At 45.6% G+C, this 18683-nt stretch overlaps 2 protein-coding genes across 3 annotated transcripts in view; one reads left to right on the top strand and one right to left on the bottom strand.

Annotated features, from left to right (window-relative positions):
* The window catches only part of Serinc4 (serine incorporator 4), a 5930-nt gene extending 2264 nt beyond the window's left edge, over window positions 1-3666 (top strand). The window contains 9 exon segments of the mRNA XM_028766889.1: window positions 280-359; window positions 658-751; window positions 1377-1588; window positions 1800-1895; window positions 1992-2118; window positions 2440-2512; window positions 2928-2976; window positions 3102-3252; window positions 3431-3666. Coding sequence (XP_028622722.1) covers window positions 280-359; window positions 658-751; window positions 1377-1588; window positions 1800-1895; window positions 1992-2118; window positions 2440-2512; window positions 2928-2976; window positions 3102-3252; window positions 3431-3602 — 1054 coding nt within the window. The 3' untranslated portion in view covers window positions 3603-3666.
* An 867-nt stretch (window positions 3667-4533) lies between these two features.
* On the bottom strand, window positions 4534-6361 carry Serf2 (small EDRK-rich factor 2). Of its 2 annotated transcripts, none has more exons than XM_028766887.1 (3): window positions 6124-6361; window positions 5482-5590; window positions 4534-4875 (listed from the first exon to the last, which is right to left on the bottom strand). In XM_028766887.1, the coding sequence occupies exons 1-3, from the start codon at window positions 6128-6130 to the stop codon at window positions 4812-4814; spliced, it is 180 nt and encodes a 59-aa protein (XP_028622720.1). In that variant the 5' UTR covers window positions 6131-6361; the 3' UTR covers window positions 4534-4811. The 2 variants fall into 2 exon arrangements, with proteins under 2 accessions (XP_028622720.1, XP_028622721.1); XM_028766888.1 differs by having other exon boundaries at window positions 4534-4898; window positions 6124-6219.
* Between the last annotated feature and the right edge of the window lie 12322 nt (window positions 6362-18683).

Raw genomic sequence — 18683 nt, 5'->3', positions numbered from 1 at the left:
GAGGGAGGGAGGGAGGGAGGGAGAGAGAGAGAGAGAATATCTAGGATGAAGAAAGAGCACTGTAAAAAGACAGAAAATAGGTTTATAAATTCCTGGGCTCTAAATTGTAATAGTTATATGCAAACCTTCTGTAACTGTAGTGTTGCTCAGATGTGACTGTGGCATCTGAGTTAGAACTTGGACTACAATGGGACTTGGGGCTGGTTCCACCTGCCATACTTTTTCTTTTCCCCCTTTGCCTTTTCTCCTCAATCTGTTTTTTTTCTGTACCCTAACTAGCTTCTGGAGCCTCAAGCTGTTGTTCCTGTTAGGTCTCTGTACCGTTGCCTTCTGTATCCCTGATGAGCATCTTTTCCCAGGTACTCTTCATCTTACACCGTGATCAGCAAGAGTAGGCTACAACTTCCTACTTAAGAACAGGAAGTTGGTCCAGGGCAGCCAGGACTACACAGAGAAACCCTGTCTCGAAAAAACAAAAACCCAGGAAGTTGGACTTATATTACACACCTGTAATCCCAGCATTCAGTAGAATGGAGCAGGACTGAGTTTGAGACCTGCCTAGGCTACGAAGGATTTTAATCAAAAGGGGTGCGAGGGTCGGAGAGATATATCACGACCAGCCAGAGCTAAAAGTTCCCAATGGTGCCTGTCTTGCAGCCTGGCATTATATTGGCATCTGTGGAGGCTTCACATTCATCCTATTACAGCTGGTGCTTATCACAGCCTTTGCCCAGTCCTGGAACAAGAATTGGTAAGGATGGGCTGGAGAGGTGGCTCAGAGGTTAAGAACACTGTCTGCTCTTCCAGAGGTCCTGAGTTCAATTCCTAGCAACCACATGGTGGTTCAGAACCATGTATGTGTCACACACACACACACACACACACACACACACACACACACACACAAATTGTTAAGCACCTAACCCTAAAGGCACCTTCCAAGGAGGTTGACATACATTACTCAATACAGATAGGCTGGGTAAAGGCCACAGCAAGTATTGCTCCCATGTCTTCCCAAAGAACAATGCCGAAATCAGATGTTAATGACATTTACTTGTGATCTCAACATTGGACGTAGAAACAGGAGGGCCAATAATTCAAGGCCACAAAAAACAAAACAAAGCCCGCACCCCCCCCCCCCCCGCACACACACATAAGCAGGGGAGTTCCAAGTCAGGTCATCAAGAATGGTGATAAATACCCATAATCTCCACACTTAGGATGCTGAGGCAACAGTTCAAGGACAGTCTGAAGTGTATGATGTAATTCTTTCAAAAACGAGCAACAAAAAGCTCAAGAATGTACTGTGTGGACCAGTGGGCTGACTAATCAGTAATGGGTAGTAAAGTTCTTATCCCTTAACCACTTCTCTTTAGGCAGACTGGTGCAGCTCAAGACTGTAGCTGGTTTCTAGGTGTATTACTGGCCACACTGGGATTTTACAGTATGGCAGGTGTGGGAGCTGTGCTACTGTTCTACTACTACACACACCCCAATGGTTGCCTGCTCAACAAGATGTTACTCAGTCTGCACCTTTGCTTCTGTGGCCTCCTGTCTCTTCTCTCCACTGCACCCTGCATCCGCCTCAGTGGGTATATGCAATTTAACATTCCAGATTTGGGGATGGGGTGTCCTTTTGAGAATTATAGCAAACTTTATTAGCCTTCCCAATCTCAGTTATCTAAAGTACCTCTGCTGCTTTTATCACACTCTCCCCCAAATGATGGGGAAGGAAAGAAGTGCAGGTGAAGGTAGTACTAACTTCCTGTTCGCTGTCAACTAACACCTGTTCTCCCTAGAGCAACCAAACTCTGGCCTTCTACAAGCCTCTATCATCAGCTGCTATATCATATATCTGACCTTCTCTGCACTGTCCAGCCGTCCCCCAGAGACAAGTGAGAACCAGACTACCAGTACTAGTGCAGTACCTTTTCTGTTCCTTCTAAATACCCAGCTTTGTTTATAACCCTGTTCTCGTTGGCCCTCAGCAGTAACCTTTCAAGGACAGAATCATACCTTGTGCCTTCCTGGCCGGAATAAAACGGAACCACAAATACCGGATACCTCAGTAGCAGTGTTTAGTGCCAGCATCATGTATGCTTGTGTGCTCTTTGCTTGGTATGTAAAGGTGCCAACGGGAAGTGTGAGCGGGATGCCCAGGACTCGCTGAAGAATGTCCAGGGCTGTGGTTTAAACTGTAGAGCAAGTCTAGAACCAGAAAAGCTCCCCATGAACAGGGACAATTTCTAAGAATAGCACCTTGTCAGATGATCTGTATGAGATGATGGGGGCAGGGGAGAATGTCGAGTTTAAAATGCACAGACTTTAGGGGCCTCTGGGAACACAATACCCTCCGGAAGGATACGAAACTGGACTAGTTGAAGTAAATGCCACCAATCGTTCATATTTGGCCCAAAGTTAAAAAACTTCCTTTTACAGCAACGAGGCTTCCTACCTGGCAGAGTTATTTGGACCCTTGTGGATTATCAAGGTTTACAAATATGAGTTCCAGGTGAGCATCAAGAGCTCAAAACCCCCAAAACCCCTCCCCCAAACACAGAGACACACATCCTACCAACTTCTACCCAGAATGCTCAGATTCTAGCTGCTGTTTCCTTTTATTGAGTACCCACAATGTGCTAGGCACTGTACTAGATACTTTACATACATAGTCTCATTTAATTTAACCCTCACAACAACCCTGTGAGGTAGGTATTTGCTCCACTTCACAAATGGAGGAATTGAGGCACAAAAGATTAAACATCTTACCAAAGTTTGCATAGCCAGTAATATGCTGGAGCAAGAATTTGAACCCAGGTGTGCCTCCACTCCTTACACCAGGCCAATCTTTTCAAAGGGGAGATTTTCTGAATTAGTACCCTCACACTGTCTTGAAGCCATTTCAAAACACATTGCCTTGTTTACAGAAGCCTTCAGTCTGTTTCTGCTGCCCCCAAACAGTGGAACCAGAGGACGGTGAGTCATGTGAGCAATCTAGCCAGCTGAACCCTGTAAAGGGCTAGAGCCCTCAAGAGCCTTCACAAGAGTTGGGGCAAGGGAGTGTCAGCACCATTGCTTCCTAGCAGCACTTCTCTCTCTAGGGCAAAGGGGCAGGGCCAGGCCAACTGACCAGGAGACCCCTCCAGCTGCCCAGCTGCAGAGCCAGCCTCTTTCCTACAGCTACTCTGGCTTCCACTTCGCCTTCTTCCTCGCTTCACTCTACATCATGGTTACCCTTACCAACTGGTTCAGGTAGGATGAATGCAGACAAAAGGACTCGCCCAAAAACCTAGCTATTTTAAGGACACACTTTAAGGCCATTCCAAAAGTTCTTGGGAGAGACACACAAGGATCTGCCCTGGTTATGAGGAAGCAGGGATGTTCAAAGCTAAGGCCCTGCATCATCTCTAATCAGCCTTTGGTTTCACAGCTATGAGGAAGCAGAACTGGAGAAGACCTTCACTAAGGGTAGCTGGGCTACCTTCTGGGTCAAGGTTGCCTCATGCTGGGCCTGTGTACTCCTCTATCTGGGGCTGCTCCTGGCACCGCTGTTGGCTCCCCACGAAGCATCACCACCCTGCCACCCTAGTATCTTTAACTAACACTGCCATGGCAGCAGTACTTCCACATAAAAACTGGCTCCTGATCTATAGTAACAAACTCAAGACTCTTTAGATTATGCTCTTAATCTTAGCTCCAGGAGCAGTCCAGCTGAGCTTAATACCTCAAGGACAAATGAGCAGTTATCACCACTTAGGCTCAATAAGTATCTAAACTGGAAGTAGATGAACTAGTGGCGTCATTAAAACTCAAGAGTCTAACTTCCAAGGAAGTAAACCCAAGAACCTTACCTGATCCTAGCAGTGTGGCACAAGCCCCTTCCTGGCTCCTGAGCTGGAGACAGGGCCAGGGAAAGACCTACAAAGATTGAAGATTTGGGTCTGCTCTTAACAATCAAAAGGAGACAAACGGCTCAGCCCTGAGCACAGAGACGGAAGAAGCCCAGACCACAGAACAAACCAGGGAATGGGAAGAAAGGAGCAGAGGCTACCACAGGCTTTAATCCTGATCTCGAGGTCAAAGGAAATGGAAGACAAAAGCCACCTTCATCCCACGAGGAATGACAGAAGAGAAGGTGACCATCGAGAGCAGCTGACCACCAGAAGTTGGGGAGCAGCAGGACTTTTTTTTGGCCAACTTTCAAGCAAACAAAGAATGAGGAAGAGATATAAACTTGGGTCTTAGAGCCTTCCCCTCTTATGGCCCTCAATACCACCCTGGGGATGGTGTTTAAGGCCAATGTGGGGGATAAAAATCACAGAAAAGAAGTCTCTATAGTTCTTAGAGGATTCCTCTGCCATATAACTGGAGTGCTTTTCTGGTTGCAATAGTTGAAATAAAGGCTTCTTCTGTGATGTTTTCCTTATGAAGTCTACAAATCCATAAGGTGCCTAAAAGAACTCCCCCCTTTTAGTGGGAAAGGGCAGTCACTCCTCCATCCCCATTCCCCCAATCCCCAGTCAAACCAGGCGCTCAAGGAATTACAAAGCTACTTTTAATACTTTGGGGTGTGCCCCACAGGAATAAAAAACACTGGGAAGGGGTAACCCCCTCACCCCCAGGAATGGCCCAGAGGGAGAGAGGCTACCTGAGGGGAAGGAAGCACAAAAGGAACCCGCTGCAGACTCAGGGCAAAGGGAATGCCATCGGTGCTGGGACCTGTGAGCACTACAGGAAGAAACTCGAGCATGGTGGGACTGGCTCCAGGCACACAGGCGTAGGGCAAGAGGGTTGGACACGAAGCCACAAAGCTACTTGGGTTCCTCCTTCTTCTCGTTTGCCTTTTTCTGCTTCTGCTGCATGATCTCCGAGTCCCTGGGGGTAGAGATGATGGGGCACTGGGAGGTACCAGAGGGCAAAAAGGACAAGATGCAGGGGGATGAAGGGTACAGAGGATAAGATGGAAGTGGGTGGGACAAAGTTCAGCATATGGCTGCTATATTCCCACCCTAGGAGAACAAGAGGAATAGAGCTAAGGGTCAAAAGGCAAGCAGTCTCCATCTGGCTGTTGCCCAAGGGGTCAGAAGTCTGGCCACTCAGGCCCAAGGCTCTCTATTCTGAACTAAGCACCACACCCCAACGACACTAATGAGAAAGTCGGGAGAAGGGAGGAGACACAAGCAGCAAGGAGGGTCAAAACAACTACACTTGATAAGTGAAGCCCCTGCCCTTGCCCTTAAGGTCAGAACCAGGGCCCGCAGAAATCGGCCCGTGGACAGGGACCCGCCCCAGTCCCTTCCTGTATGACTGTGACCTAACAATTTAGAGTGGGGAGGAAATAAAACCCTAGAGGAAGCAATAGACTCTGCCCCTCACATCTAACCTAGACTCGAACCCTACAACAGTTCTCTTTCCTCGCTCTAACCCAGGTCTCCCTGTCCAGTCCCGGCCCGACCCTTCCTTTCCCCTCCCTGGGGCTACCTCTGCTTGCGGGCGGCAGCAGAAAGCCCATCATCTCGGCGCTTTCCCTTAACCGAGTCGCTCTGCTTCTTCATGTTCTTCTGGCGGGCGAGCTCTCGCTGGTTACCGCCTATGAAGAGAAGGTAGAAAAGTGAGACGCCGGGGCCGCTCCACGTACACACCAGCGCCCCTCCTCCCGCAACTGGGACCCGACTGTCCCCAGTCGCGGCGCCGACCCCATCGTGGGGCTTCGGCTGCCGGGGTGTGGCAGCCGCCCCGGGGCAGGTTAACTTGGGGTGCGGGAGGACGGTGCGGTCGAGACTGCTGGCGGCGCGCGTCAAGTTTGGGGCGGCGCGGGGGCCCAGACAGCTGCTGCGGCGTGGGGGAAGTCCCGGGGCCTCACGGGCACGCGCTGGGGCCCACCACCCAGGGCACCCGGCTTCCTCAGCGCGGAAAGCCGGCGGCGGCCCGCGCCCAACACAGGGGTCTCCGCAAGTGGCGGCGTGCAGAGAGGGTTGCGCTTCCGGCTGGGCGGGAAGCAGCTGGAGAGCACTCCCTCAAGAACCTTCCGCCGGGGAAGCTGAGGCGCACACGCCGGCGCCCGGCCGCGCGGGTAGCGAGAGCGGAAAGAAAAGGGAGAGAGGAAAAGGTCCCAGCACTCACGGGTCATGGCGACGGCAGCGGCTCCAACCTGCCTCCGTTGCGTCCCCTCGTTCGGGCCGACGTTGCAGGCCCCGCCCCCTTCGCGCGACGCCACCAATTCGTCTTCTTCCTCCCGCCCCTTCACGCCCGGGCGCCCGCTCTCATTGGGCAGAGGGAAACACGTGGAGTGCGGTGCCACGCGCCAGTCCCGGAGGGCGAAGAGCCGAGCTTCGCGGGCGGAGCGCCTGACACGGGGCGGGGCTTCCCCGGAGCGCTGGGTCCAGCCTGTAGAAACTAGGCCGGGTCACGTGGGCGGTGGGGTGGAGGGGCGCGGCTGGCGATGTGGCGCTCCGACGGGGCCGAGCACGTGACCGGGCAAAGTGACCTCATGTGGGACAGTTTAGGGTACTGACTGACAAAGTCTCCCCGAAGGAACGCGGTGGCGGGGCAGGGACGGGATGAGGGCGGGATTTCCTAGGTCGTTCATCCGGTTATGTCCTATCAGTTTTCTGGAGCTAAACTTAGGGCTGTAACCCGATCCCCGAGCCTCTTGCCGGAACACTTGCCACAGTTGTCTGAAATCAAACACAGACAACTAAGAAACCCCTTTCCAATTTCCTCGCCCCTAATCGCAGCCACTTTTAGTGTGTCATAAAGTGATCCTGCAATCATTTCCCAAGAGCTTGAGTCCAGAGCTCCTGCATGCACATCTCCACTACTGAACTGTACTTCCAGACTGCCCACAGAAACTTTGAATGTGCCTTGGAGGTGACGAAGCATACCCGAGTCTGACTGCGGAGTTACTTCAGGAACCGAGATTAGGGAATGCTCGTATTTTATTAATCTGCCTCTCTCTGCCTCTCTCTCCCCCGTCTCCCTGTCTCCCTGTCTCCCTGTCTCCCTCTCTCCCTCTCTCCCTCTCTCTCTCCCGTGTATACATTGTATCATTTCCCCCTAAACCTTACATTTATTTGGTTTGTAAAACAAATCAGACTGGTAACTAAATCTTTCTCATTTTCGGTTGCTGTCTCACAGATGCGCCCCCTGTAGAAGAAATTAGTTTAGCCGTCTCTCCCATCTCACCTCCAAGACAATATGAATTCTGCTAAACTATCATGAAACAACCCCAACGTAAATCAGAACAGTAGGACTAGTTCCTGCTGGCCAGACAGAAGAAAACCTGAGTTGAGGCACTTTATCCTGTCTAGTACCATCACTAAGCAGCTGGATTCAGAGACTTTACTCTTTCACAGGAGTCGCCTAAAACCGTTGGAAAACACATTTACACTACGATTCATAACAGAAAAATTAGTTATGAAATAGCAATAAAAATAATTCTATGGTTGGGGGTCACCACAACATAAGGAATTGTATTAAAGGGTCGCAGGAATGGATCCATGGACCCTCATAAAACGGTAGGTGTGGTGGTGTATATCTGTAATCCTACCACTTCTATAGTGAGAAGGGAGGTAGAGACAGGAGAAGTTCATGAACCAGTTAGCCAGGAATAAAAAGCAATCCAACAGAAACAATGACAAACCCTGCCTCAGAAAGATAAAAGACTGAAAGTTGTCCCCTAAAGACACACACACACACACACACACACACACACACACACACGTGAAGGAAATGAATTAAAATATAAACTAATGCCTATCACAGAATCAAGTTAAGCTAAGACTTCAAACTGGCTTTGTGTAGAGCATTTAGGAAACAAAAACACAAAATAAAACATCATTACCAGCCGGGCGGTGGTGGCACACGCCTTTAATCCCAGCACTTGGGAGGCAGAGGCAGGCGGATTTCTGAGTTTGAGGCCAGCCTGGTCTACAGAGTGAGTTCCAGGACAGCCAGGGCTAAACAGAGAAACCCTGCCTTGAAAAACCAAAAACCAACCAACCAACCAACCAAACAAACAAACAAAAAAACCCACAATAGAAATCAGCAAAGCCTGTATCACCAGATGTCTACGAGGCAGAGGTAGGAATATTGCAAGCTCAAAGTCTGCAAATGGTAAAGAATGAGGTCAAGTCATCCAACGTGGTAAGACCTGTCTTAAAGGGATAGAAAGAAGGCTTGACATGTAGCTCTGGTATTCATCTAGCATGCATGAGGCCAAAGGTTCAGACTCCAGTATTTAAAAAAAAGAAAGAGAGAGAGAGAGAGAGAGAGAGAGAGAGAGAGAGAGAGAGAGAGAGGAAGAAGACAGGCAGTAGTAGTGAAGACCCCTTTGATTCCAGCACTGAGGAGGCAGAGGCAGTAGGATCTCTGTGAGTTTGAGGCCAGCTTGGTCTACAGAGTGAGTTCTAGGACAACCAGAGTTATATGGAGAAATCCTGTCTGGAAAAAAAATCTAAACACACAAAAACCCCAATCCAAACCAAACCCTAACACAACAAAACTGTCTATGAGCCTTGTGTGATGGGGCACACCCAGCCCATGGGGGAAGCAAAGGCAGGCAGATCAATGTGTTTGAGGCCAGCTTTCTCTACATAGTAACTTCCAGGCTAGCCAGAGCTACAGGAGACGCTGTATCAATGAAAAGTTTTTGGACTATCAGGTGATATTCCCATACATGTGTATATTGAGTTTATTTCATTTTGGTATTTGAAAGTTTTATTTATATCTTTTATTTAAAATTAATGTGAGCCGGGCGGTGGTGGCACACGCCTTTAATCCCAGCACTTGGGAGGCAGAGGCAGGCGGATTTCTGAGTTCGAGAGTTCGAGGCTAGCCTGGTCTACAGAGTGAGTTCCAGGACAGCCAGGGCTACACAGAGAAACCCTGTCTCGAAAAACCAAAAAAAAAAAAAAAAAAAAATTAATGTGAAAGTCTGGACACAGTGGCACACACCTTTAATTCCTGAAAACTAATCTCTGACCTCCACATATGTCATGGTGCACATTCATGCACACAATACATGTTTTTTTTGTTTGTTTTTTGTTTTTTTCAAGACAGGGTCTCTCTGTGTGGCCCTGGGTGTCCTGGAACTCACTCTGTAGACCAGGCTGGCCTCGAACTCGCGAACTCAGAAATCTGCCTGCCTCTGCCTCCCAAGTGCTGGGACTGAAGGCGTGCGCCACCACCGCCCAGCACACACAGTAAATGTAATCTTAAATACGCTACAGAAAAAAAAGGCTATTTTCTTCTCTTTCATTTCATATGTGTATATATATAGATACATGCAAATTGATTGTGATAATTGCTTTAAAGAAAAAACATTCTATACAAGGGTGATATTCAAAATATTTCTCAGGGTGCAGAGCATAAACACTGACCTGTACAAACAGATGTCAGTGTGATTTGAATGAAGATGGAACAATGTTACTTGTATCAGTATGAAGTAACTGAACTGAACTGCTGCTGCTATACAGGGAAGAAATTTGTGGGCTCCATAGGCCTTGATCTGGGCCTATTACATTCATGTTGTAATAGAGGCAAAAAGATGGATGGAGAGTTGGTACAGCCAAGGGGTAGAACTCTTCAGGAAAGGGAACAGCCTGTGAGAGCCATCAGACCCTGCTCCCTCAGGCCAGCAGACCCATCCAGAGTCACAGTAATGTTGCCTCTGAAACTAGGTCAGGGAGACAGAAGGGCAATACTGACACAATGTCAGCAACGCATACCAAGACACTATGTAAGCAGATGCAGAGTAACAGGGTCATAAAAGCAAGGGAGTATGTTCCCATAAAAAAAAAAAAAGTGTCGCGGGGGGGTGGGGTGGGGGTGTGTGGCAGCGGCGCACGCCTTTAATCCCAGCACTTGGGAGGCAGAGCCACGTGGATTTCTGAGTTCGAGGCCAGCCTGGTCTACAGAGTGAGTTCCAGGACAGCCAGGACTACACAGAGAAACCCTGTCTTGAAAAACCAAAAAAAAAAAAAAAGAAAAAAAGAAAAAAAAAGAAAAAAGAAAAACCCAAACAAACAAAAACCTGTTGTTACAGCAGGGAAGACAAGATGGCACCCTGACAGCTAGCTGTGGTGGGAACACTACAGGGAAATTAGCAGCTTCACAGTGGATTCAGGGAGCCAGGCATGGTTGTTCACTCCTGTAACCTCAGTACTCTGGAGGCTGAGGCAAGAAAGTCTGGAGTTCAAGGGTAGCCTGGGTTACATAATCAGACCCTGTTTCAATTAAAAGAAAGAAAGAAAGAAACCAGGAATGGTGGTATACATCTTTAATCCCAATACTAGAAGGGCAGAGGCAGACAGATTTCTAAGAGTTTGGAGGTAGCCTGGTTTACATAGCAGTTCCAAGCCAGCAGAGGCTACTAGACTCTGTCTCAAAAAACAGAGAGAGACAGAGACAGAGTCAGAGAATAGGAAAGAAAAGGAAGAAAGAAAAAGTAGTTTAGTGATTGGGTAAGAAGACCATACAATGTTTTTTTTTTGTTGTTTTGTTTTGTTTTTTTCGAGACAGGGTTTCTCTGTGTAGCCCTGGCTGTCCTGGAACTTACTCTGTAGACCAGGCTGGCCTCAAACTCAGAAATCCACCTGTCTCTGCCTCCCAAGTGCTGGGATTAAAGGTGTGCGCCACCACCGCCCAGCCATACAATCTTTTTTTGACTGATACTAACGCAAACACTCAAGTTTTTACAAAAATATCATTAGAAAGTGATGGGGAAAAACTACGTGCATATTTGTGAGGCAGATGAATTACATTTGGGAAGACTAGATTCTTTAATTTTCTTCTCTGTTTTCCAGCACTTAGGACTGAGCCCAAGGCCTCTCAAAGCACTGGACCACTGAGCTATAGCACCAGGAATTTTACCTTTGTTTTGAGTAATGCTCTTTCCAAGTTGCTCAGAGGGAACTGTGAACCTCTTGTCTCAGTCTTCCAAGCACTAAGATTACAGGGGTGAGCCACTAGGACTGGCTTGATATCTCCATTTTTATTTTATTATTTTAAAACTCATTTTATGTGTTTGAGTGTTGTATCTTCATGTATGAGTACCGAGTGAGTGTCTGATGCCTGGAACTAGAAGTACAGGTAGTTGTACGATGTAAGACCTCCCATGTGTATGTTGGAATTTAAACCTGGCTCCTCTGCAAAGGTATGCCTATAATCACAACACTGGAGGTGTTGGGGTGGCCTACATCTATAATGTAAGTACCCAGGAGGCAGAGGTGGGTGGATCTCTGAATTCCAGGGCTACAGATGGAGTTCCAGGACAGCCAGGGTTACACGGAGAAACCATGTCTTGAAAAACCAAAACTGCTGGGCTGTGGTGGCGCATGCCTTTAATCCCAGCACTTGGGAGGCAGAGGCATATGGATTTCTGAGTTCGAGGCCAGCCTGGTCTCTACAGAGTGAGTTCCAGGACAGCCAGAACTACACCGAGAAACTCTATCTTGAAAAAACAAAAAAACAAAAACAAAAAAAAAAGTAAAGAAAAAAAAGAAAAAGAAAAACCAAAACCTAACAAACTCAGTGAATCCCTGACTGTCCTTGAATTTATTCTATAGATTAGGCTGTCCTCTAATTCAAAGATCTGCCTGACTTTGCCTCCTGAGTGCTGGGATTAAAGGTGTTCCTCACCACACCCAGATCCAAAATTATTTTTTAAAAAAGATCTGTTTATTTACTTTATGAGTACACTGTAGCTGTCTTCATGCATACCAGAAGAGGGCACCAGATCCCTTTACGGATGGTTGTGAGCCACCATGTGGTTGCTGGGAATAGAACTCAGGACCTGAAGAGCTGTCCAAGCTCTTAACTGCTGAACCATCTCTCCAGCCCTCCAAAAGTATTCATATTAGGCTTACTAATGAACCCACCTTTCTTTTTCTGCTCTCTTTTGTTTTGGAGATAAGTTGCCCAGCTTGCTGCAGGCTGCCCAGGCCTGCCTCAGTTTCCTAAGTAAGGGGGATGGTCAGTGCACTCAATGGAGTGCATTCAAAGCTGAATGCCAACTTGCCTTTCTACATTCAAGGATCTTTTCTTTTTGAGAAGGGTGTGGTGGGAATTGGATGTGTGGTCTGAGCATGCTCAGTACCTCTCTGCTCCGGCTCACTTTGTGATTACACAGCCACCCTTTCCTACTCTCAAGCCCTCCCACCTTGCCTTCTTTTCCACACATTCTATGGCATTATCACCTTTTAACATACATGTATATTATTGTTAAATTTTCTTTTTCTTTTTTTTTTTTTAATTTTTTTATTGGATGTTTTATTTACATTTCATATGTTGTCCCCTTACCCCATCCCCCACCCACCCAGGAACCCCCAATCCCCTCACACCTCCTCCTTCTTCTTTGTGGATGTAACCTCTATCTACCCCCCCACTCCCACCTCCCCACCCTCAAAACTCCCACCCCCTGGGGCGTCCAGCCTTCATGAGGTCAAGGATCTCATCTTCCACCTGTGCCCAGCAGGGCCCTCCACTCTTATATATTCAGCTAAGGCCCTGGATCCCTCCATAAGTGCTCCCAGGCTGGTGGTTTAGACCCTGGGAGCTGTGGTTGGTTGGTATTGTTGCTCTCCTCATGGGGCCACAAATCCTTTCAGCTCCTTCAGTCTTCACTCTAACTCCTCCATTGAGAACCCCATGATCACTTCAATGGCTAGTTGTGAGCATCTGCCTCTGAATATGTCAGACTCTTGAAGACCTCTGAGGAGACATCCATATCAGGCTCTTATCAGCATGCAATTCCTGACTTCCACATCAGCATCTACCTTTGGTGACTGCACATGGGATGGATACTCAGGTGGAAAGGTCTTCAGACGGCCCCTCCTTCAGTTTTTGTCACTCGCTTTGTCTCCATATTTGCTCCCTTGAGTATTTTGTTGCTCCTTCTAAGAAGGACCGAATCACCCCCACTTGGTCTTCATTCTTTATGGACTTCATGTGGCCTGTGAGTTGCATCTTGGGCATTTTAAGGTTCTGGGCTAATATCCAATAATCAGTGAGTGAATACCATGTGTGTTCTTTTGTGATTGGCTTACCTCACTCAGTATGATAATTTCTAGTTCCATCCATTTACCTAGGAACCTCTCAAATTCATTGTTTTTAATAGCTGAGTAATACTCCATTGTGTAAATATACCACATTTTTTTAATCCATTCCTCAGTTGAAGGACATCTGGGTTCTTTCCAGCTCCTGGCTATTATAAATAAGGCTGCTATGAACATAGTTGAGCATATGTCCTTATTATATGTTCGAGCACCTTCTGGGTATATGCCTAGGAGTGGTATAGCTGGATCCTCAGGTAATGCTATGTCCAATTTTCTGAGGAACCGCCACACTGATTTCCAAAGTGGTTGCACCATCTTGCAGTCCCACCAACAATGGAGGAGTGTTCCTCTTTCTCCACACCCTCGCCAGCATCTACTATCACCTGAGTTTTTAATCTTAGCCATTCTGACTGGTGTGAGATGGAATCTCAGGGTTGTTTTGATTTGCATTTCCCTGACGACTAAGGATGCCGAGCATTTCTTTAGGTGCTTCTCGGCCATTCGAGTTTCTTCTGTTGAAAATTCTTTGTTAAGCTCTATACCCCATTTTTTAATAGGGTAATTTGGTTGCCTGGAGTCTAATTTCTTGAGTTCTTTGTATATATTGGATATTAGCCCTCTATCAGATGAAGGATTGGTAAAGATCTTTTCCCAATTTGTTGGTTGTCGTTTTGTCCTATTGACAGTGTCCTTTGCCTTACAGAAACTTTGCAATTTTATGAAGTCCCATTTGTCAATTCTCGATCTTAGAGCATATGCCATTGGAGTTCTGTTCAGGAACTTTTCCCCTGTGCCCAAGTATTCGAGGCTTTTCCCCACCTTCTCTTCTATTAGTTTCAGTGTATCTGGTTTTATGTGGAGGTCCTTTATCCACTTAGATTTGAGCTTTGTACAAGGGGATAAGAATGGATCAATTTTCATTCTTCTACATGTTGTCCTCCAGTTGAACCAGCACCATTTGTTGAAAATGCTGTCCTTTTTCCACTGGACAGTTTTAGCTCCTTTGTCAAAGATCAAGTGACCATAGGAGTGTGGGTTCATTTCTGGGTCTTCAATTCTATTCCATTGATCTTCCTGCCTGTCTCTGTACCAATACCAGGTAGTTTTTATCACTATTGCTCTGTAGTACAGCTTGAGGTCAGGGATGGTGATTCCTCCCGAAGTTCTTTTATTGTTGAGAATAGTTTTCGCTATCCTAGGTTTTTTGTTATTCCATATGAATTTGAGAATTTCCTTTTCTAACTCTGTGAAGAATTGAGTTGGGATTTTAATGGGGATTGCATTGAATCTGTAGATTGCTTTTGGCAAGATGGCCATTTTTATTATATTAATCCTGCCAATCCATGAGCATGGGAGATCTTTCCATCTTCTGAGATCTTCTTCAATTTCTTTCTTCAGAGACTTGAAGTTCTTGTCATACAGGTCTTTCACTTGCTTGGTTAGATTCACACCAAGGTATTTTATATTATTTGCAACTATTGTGAAGGGTGTCATTTCCCTAATTTCTTTTTCAGTCTGTTTATCTTTCATGTAGAGGAAGGCTACTGATTTGTTTGAGTTGATTTTATAACCAGCCACTTTGCTGAAGTTGTTTATCAGGTTTAGGAGTTCTCTGGTGGAAGTTTGGGGGTCACTTAAGTATACTATCATATCATCTGCATATAGCGATATTTTGACTTCTTCCTTTCCTATTTGTATCCCTTTGACTTCTTTTTGTTGTCTAATTGCTCTGGCTAAGACTTCCAGTACTATATTGAATAGGTAGGGGGAGAGTGGGCAGCCTTGTCTAGTCCCTGATCTTAGTGGGATTGCTTCAAGTTTCTCTCCATTTAGCTTGATGTTGGCTACTGGTTTGCTGTAAATTGCTTTTACTATGTTTAGGTAGGGGCCTTGAATTCCTGATCTTTCCAAGACTTTTATCATGAAGGGATGTTGAATTTTGTCAAATGCTTTCTCAGCATCTAGTGAGATAATCATATGGTTTTTTTCTTTAAGTTTGTTTATATAGTGGATTACATTGATGGATTTCCGAATATTGAACCATCCCTGCATTCCTGGGATAAAACCTACTTGATCATGATGGATGATTGTTTTGATGTGTTCTTGGATTCGGTTTGCTAGAATTTTATTGAGTATTTTTGCATCGATGTTCATAAGGGAGATTGGTCTGAAGTTCTCTTTCTTTGTTGGGTCCTTGTGGGGTTTGGGAATGAGTGTAATTGTAGCTTCATAGAACGAATTGGGTAGTGTTCCTTCTGTCTCTATTTTGTGGAATAGTTTGAAGAGAATTGGTATTAGGTCTTCCTTGAAGGTCTGATAGAATTCAGCACTAAAACCATCTGGTCCTGGGCTTTTTTTAGTGGGGAGACTTTTAATGACTGCTGCTATTTCCTGAGGGGTTATGGGACTATTTAGATGGTTTATCTGCTCCTGGTTTAATTTTGGTACCTGGTATCTGTCTAGGAAATTGTCCATTTCATCCAGGTTTTCCAGTTTTGTTGAGTATAGGCCTTTGTAGTAGGATCTGATGATTTTTTTAATTTCTTCCGTTTCTGTTGTTATGTCTCCCTTTTCAGTTCTGATTTTATTAATTTGGATACTCTCTCTGTGCCCTCTGGTTAATCTGGCTAACGGTTTATCTATCTTGTTGATTTTCTCAAAGAACCAACTCCTGGTTTTATTGATATTTTGTATTGTTCTTTCAGTTTCTATTTGGTTGATTTCAGCCCTGAGTTTGATTATTTCCTGCCTTCTACTCCTCCTGGGTGTATTTGCTTCTTTTTGTTCTAGGGCTTTTAGTTGTGCAGTCAACTTGTTAGTGTGTGCTCTTTCCAGTTTCTTTTTGTAGGCACTTAGAGCTATGAGCTTTCCTCTTAGCACTGCCTTCATGGAGTCCCACAAGTTTTGGTATGATGTGTCCTCATTTTCATTGAAATCTAAAAAGTCTTTAATTTCTTTCTTTATTTCTTCCTTGACCAAGTCATCATTGAGTAGAGAGTTGTTCAGTTTCCATGTGCACATGGGTTTTCCATTGGTTTTGTCATTATTAAAGACCAGTCTTATTCCATGGTGATCTGATAAGATGCAAGGGATTATTTCAATCTTTTTGTATCTGTAGAGGCTTGTTTTGTGACCAATTATATGGTCTATTTTGGAGAAGGTACCATGAGGTGCTGAGAAAAAGGTATATTCTTTTGTTTTAGGATGAAATGTTCTATAGATGTCTGTTAAGTCCATTCGGTTCATAACTTCTGTTAATGTCAAAGTGTCTCGGTTTAGTTTCTGTTTCCATGATCTGTCCATTGCTGAGAGTGGGGTGTTGAAATCCCCCACTATTATTGTGTGAGGTGTAATGTGTGTTTTGAGCTTTAGTAAAGTTTCTTTTATGTATGTAGGTGCCCTTGCATTTGGGGCATAGATGTTCAGAATTGAGAGTTCACCTTGGTAGCTTTTTCCTTTGATGAGTATGAAGTGTCCTTCCTTATCTTTTTTGATTAATTTTGGATGGAAGTCGATTTTATTTGATATTAGAATGGCTACTCCAGCTTGTTTCTTGGGACCATTGGCTTGGAAAATTGTTTTCCACCCTTTTATTCTGAGGTAGTGTCTGTCTTTGTCACTGAGGTGTGTTTCTTGTATGCAGCAAAATTCTGGGTCTTGTTTGTGTATCCAGTCTGCTAGTCTGCGTCTTTTTATTGGGGAATTGAGACCATTGATGTTAAGAGATATTAAGGAAAAATGATTGCGGCTTCCTGTTATTTTTGTTATTAGAGGTAAAGTTATGTTTGTATAGTTATCTTCTTTTGGGGTTGTTGGAAGATTACTTCCTTGCTTTTTCTAGGTTGTAGTTTCCCTCCTTGTGTTGGCGTTTTCCATCCATTATCCTTTGAAGTGCTGGGTTTGTGGGAAGATATTGTGCAAATTTGGTTTTGTCATGGAATATCTTGGTTTCACCATCTATATTGATTGAGAGTTTTGCTGGGTATAGTAATCTAGGCTGGCAATTGTGTTCTCTTAGGGTCTGTATGATGTCCGTCCAGGCTCTTCTGGCTTTTATAGTCTCTGGTGAGAAGTCTGGTGTAATTCTTATAGGTCTGCCTTTATATGTTACTTGACCTTTTTCCCTTACTGCTTTTAGTATTTTTTCTTTGTTTTGTGCATCTGATGTTTTGATTATTATGTGACGGGGGGTATTTCTTTTCTGGTCTAGTCTATTTGGTGTTCTGTAGGCTTCTTGTATGTTTATGGGCATCTTGTTCTTTAGGTTAGGGAAATTTTCCTCAATGATTTTGTTGAAGATATTTACTGGCCCTTTAAGTTGGGAATCTTCATTCTCATCTATACCTATTATCCTTAGGTTTGGTCTTCTCATTGTGTCCTGGATTTCCTGGATGTTTTGAGTTAGGAGTTTTTTGCTTTTTTCATTTTCTTTGACAACTGTGTCAATATTTTCCACCGTATCTTCTGCATTTGAGATTCTCTCTTCTATCTCTTGTATTCGGTTGGTGATGCTTGCGTCTGTGACTCCTGATCTCTTTCTTAGGTTTTCTATCTCCATGGTTGTCTCCCTTTGAACTTTCTTTATTGTTTCTATTTCCATTTTCAGATCCTGAATGTTTTTGTTTAATTCCTTCTTTGTGTTTTCTTGCATTTCTTTAAGGGATTTCTGTGATTCCTCTTTAAGGGCTTCTATCTGTTTACTTGTACTCTCCTGTATTTCTTTAAGGGAGTTACTTAATTCCTTCTTATAATCCTCTATCATCATCATGAGAAGTGATTTTAATTCTGAATCCTGCTTTTCAGGTGTGAAGGGGTGTTCAGGGCTTGCTATATTGGGAGAACTGGGCACTGATGATGCCAAGAAACTTTGGTTTCTGTTGCTTATGTTCTTGCGCTTGCCTTTCGCCATCTGGGTAACTCTAGTGGTACCTGTCCTCTCTGTGTAAGATTGGAATCTGTATTTCCAGTTATCTTGCTTATTGCAGAGCTCCTCGGAGTCCAGAGGTCTCTGTGGTCTTATGCCCCTAATCTCCCGGGTGGAAGAACTCCTGGGACTCAGGCCACCTCTTGGATCTGGTAATCCTTCTGTTCTGAGTGCAGTGGCTCCTCGGCTGCTCTGAGTGCAGTGGGTTCTCGATGACTCAGGATTCAGTTTCAGCTGCTCTGAGTGCAGTGGCTCCAGCTGCTCTGAGTGCAGTGGGTCCCTGATGACTCAGAATTCAGTTTCAGCTGCTCTGAGTGTAGTGGCTCCTAGATGACTCAGGATTCAGTTTCTCCACAGGACAGGAGCAGACCTACTCTGTGTCTGCTCCAGTCCCAGGGACCAGGCAGGGGCCGAAGGGAAGTGGAATTCCGGAGGGGCAGGGTTTGGGTAGCTGCTGTGCCCTAGATGTCCCTGGCTCCCAGATGTATTTCTGGGGCTTAGGGAGTGAGATGGAGTTCTTACCAGCTGCTCTGAGTGCTGTGGCTCCTGGATGACTCAGGATTCAGTTTCTCCACAGGACAGGAGCAGACCGACTCTGTGTCTGCTCCAGTCCAAGGGACCAGGCAGGGGCCGAAGGGAAGTGGAATTCCGGAGGGTCGGGGTTTGGGTAGCTGCTGTGCCCTGGATGTCCCTGGCTCCCAGAT

This window comes from Grammomys surdaster, unplaced genomic scaffold, assembly GCF_004785775.1.
Source record: "Grammomys surdaster isolate TR1022 unplaced genomic scaffold, NIH_TR_1.0 170, whole genome shotgun sequence".
Taxonomy (NCBI): Eukaryota; Metazoa; Chordata; class Mammalia; order Rodentia; family Muridae; genus Grammomys; species Grammomys surdaster.
Note: the sequence above shows the minus strand (reverse complement) of the source record. Positions and strands in the feature narration are given on the sequence as shown.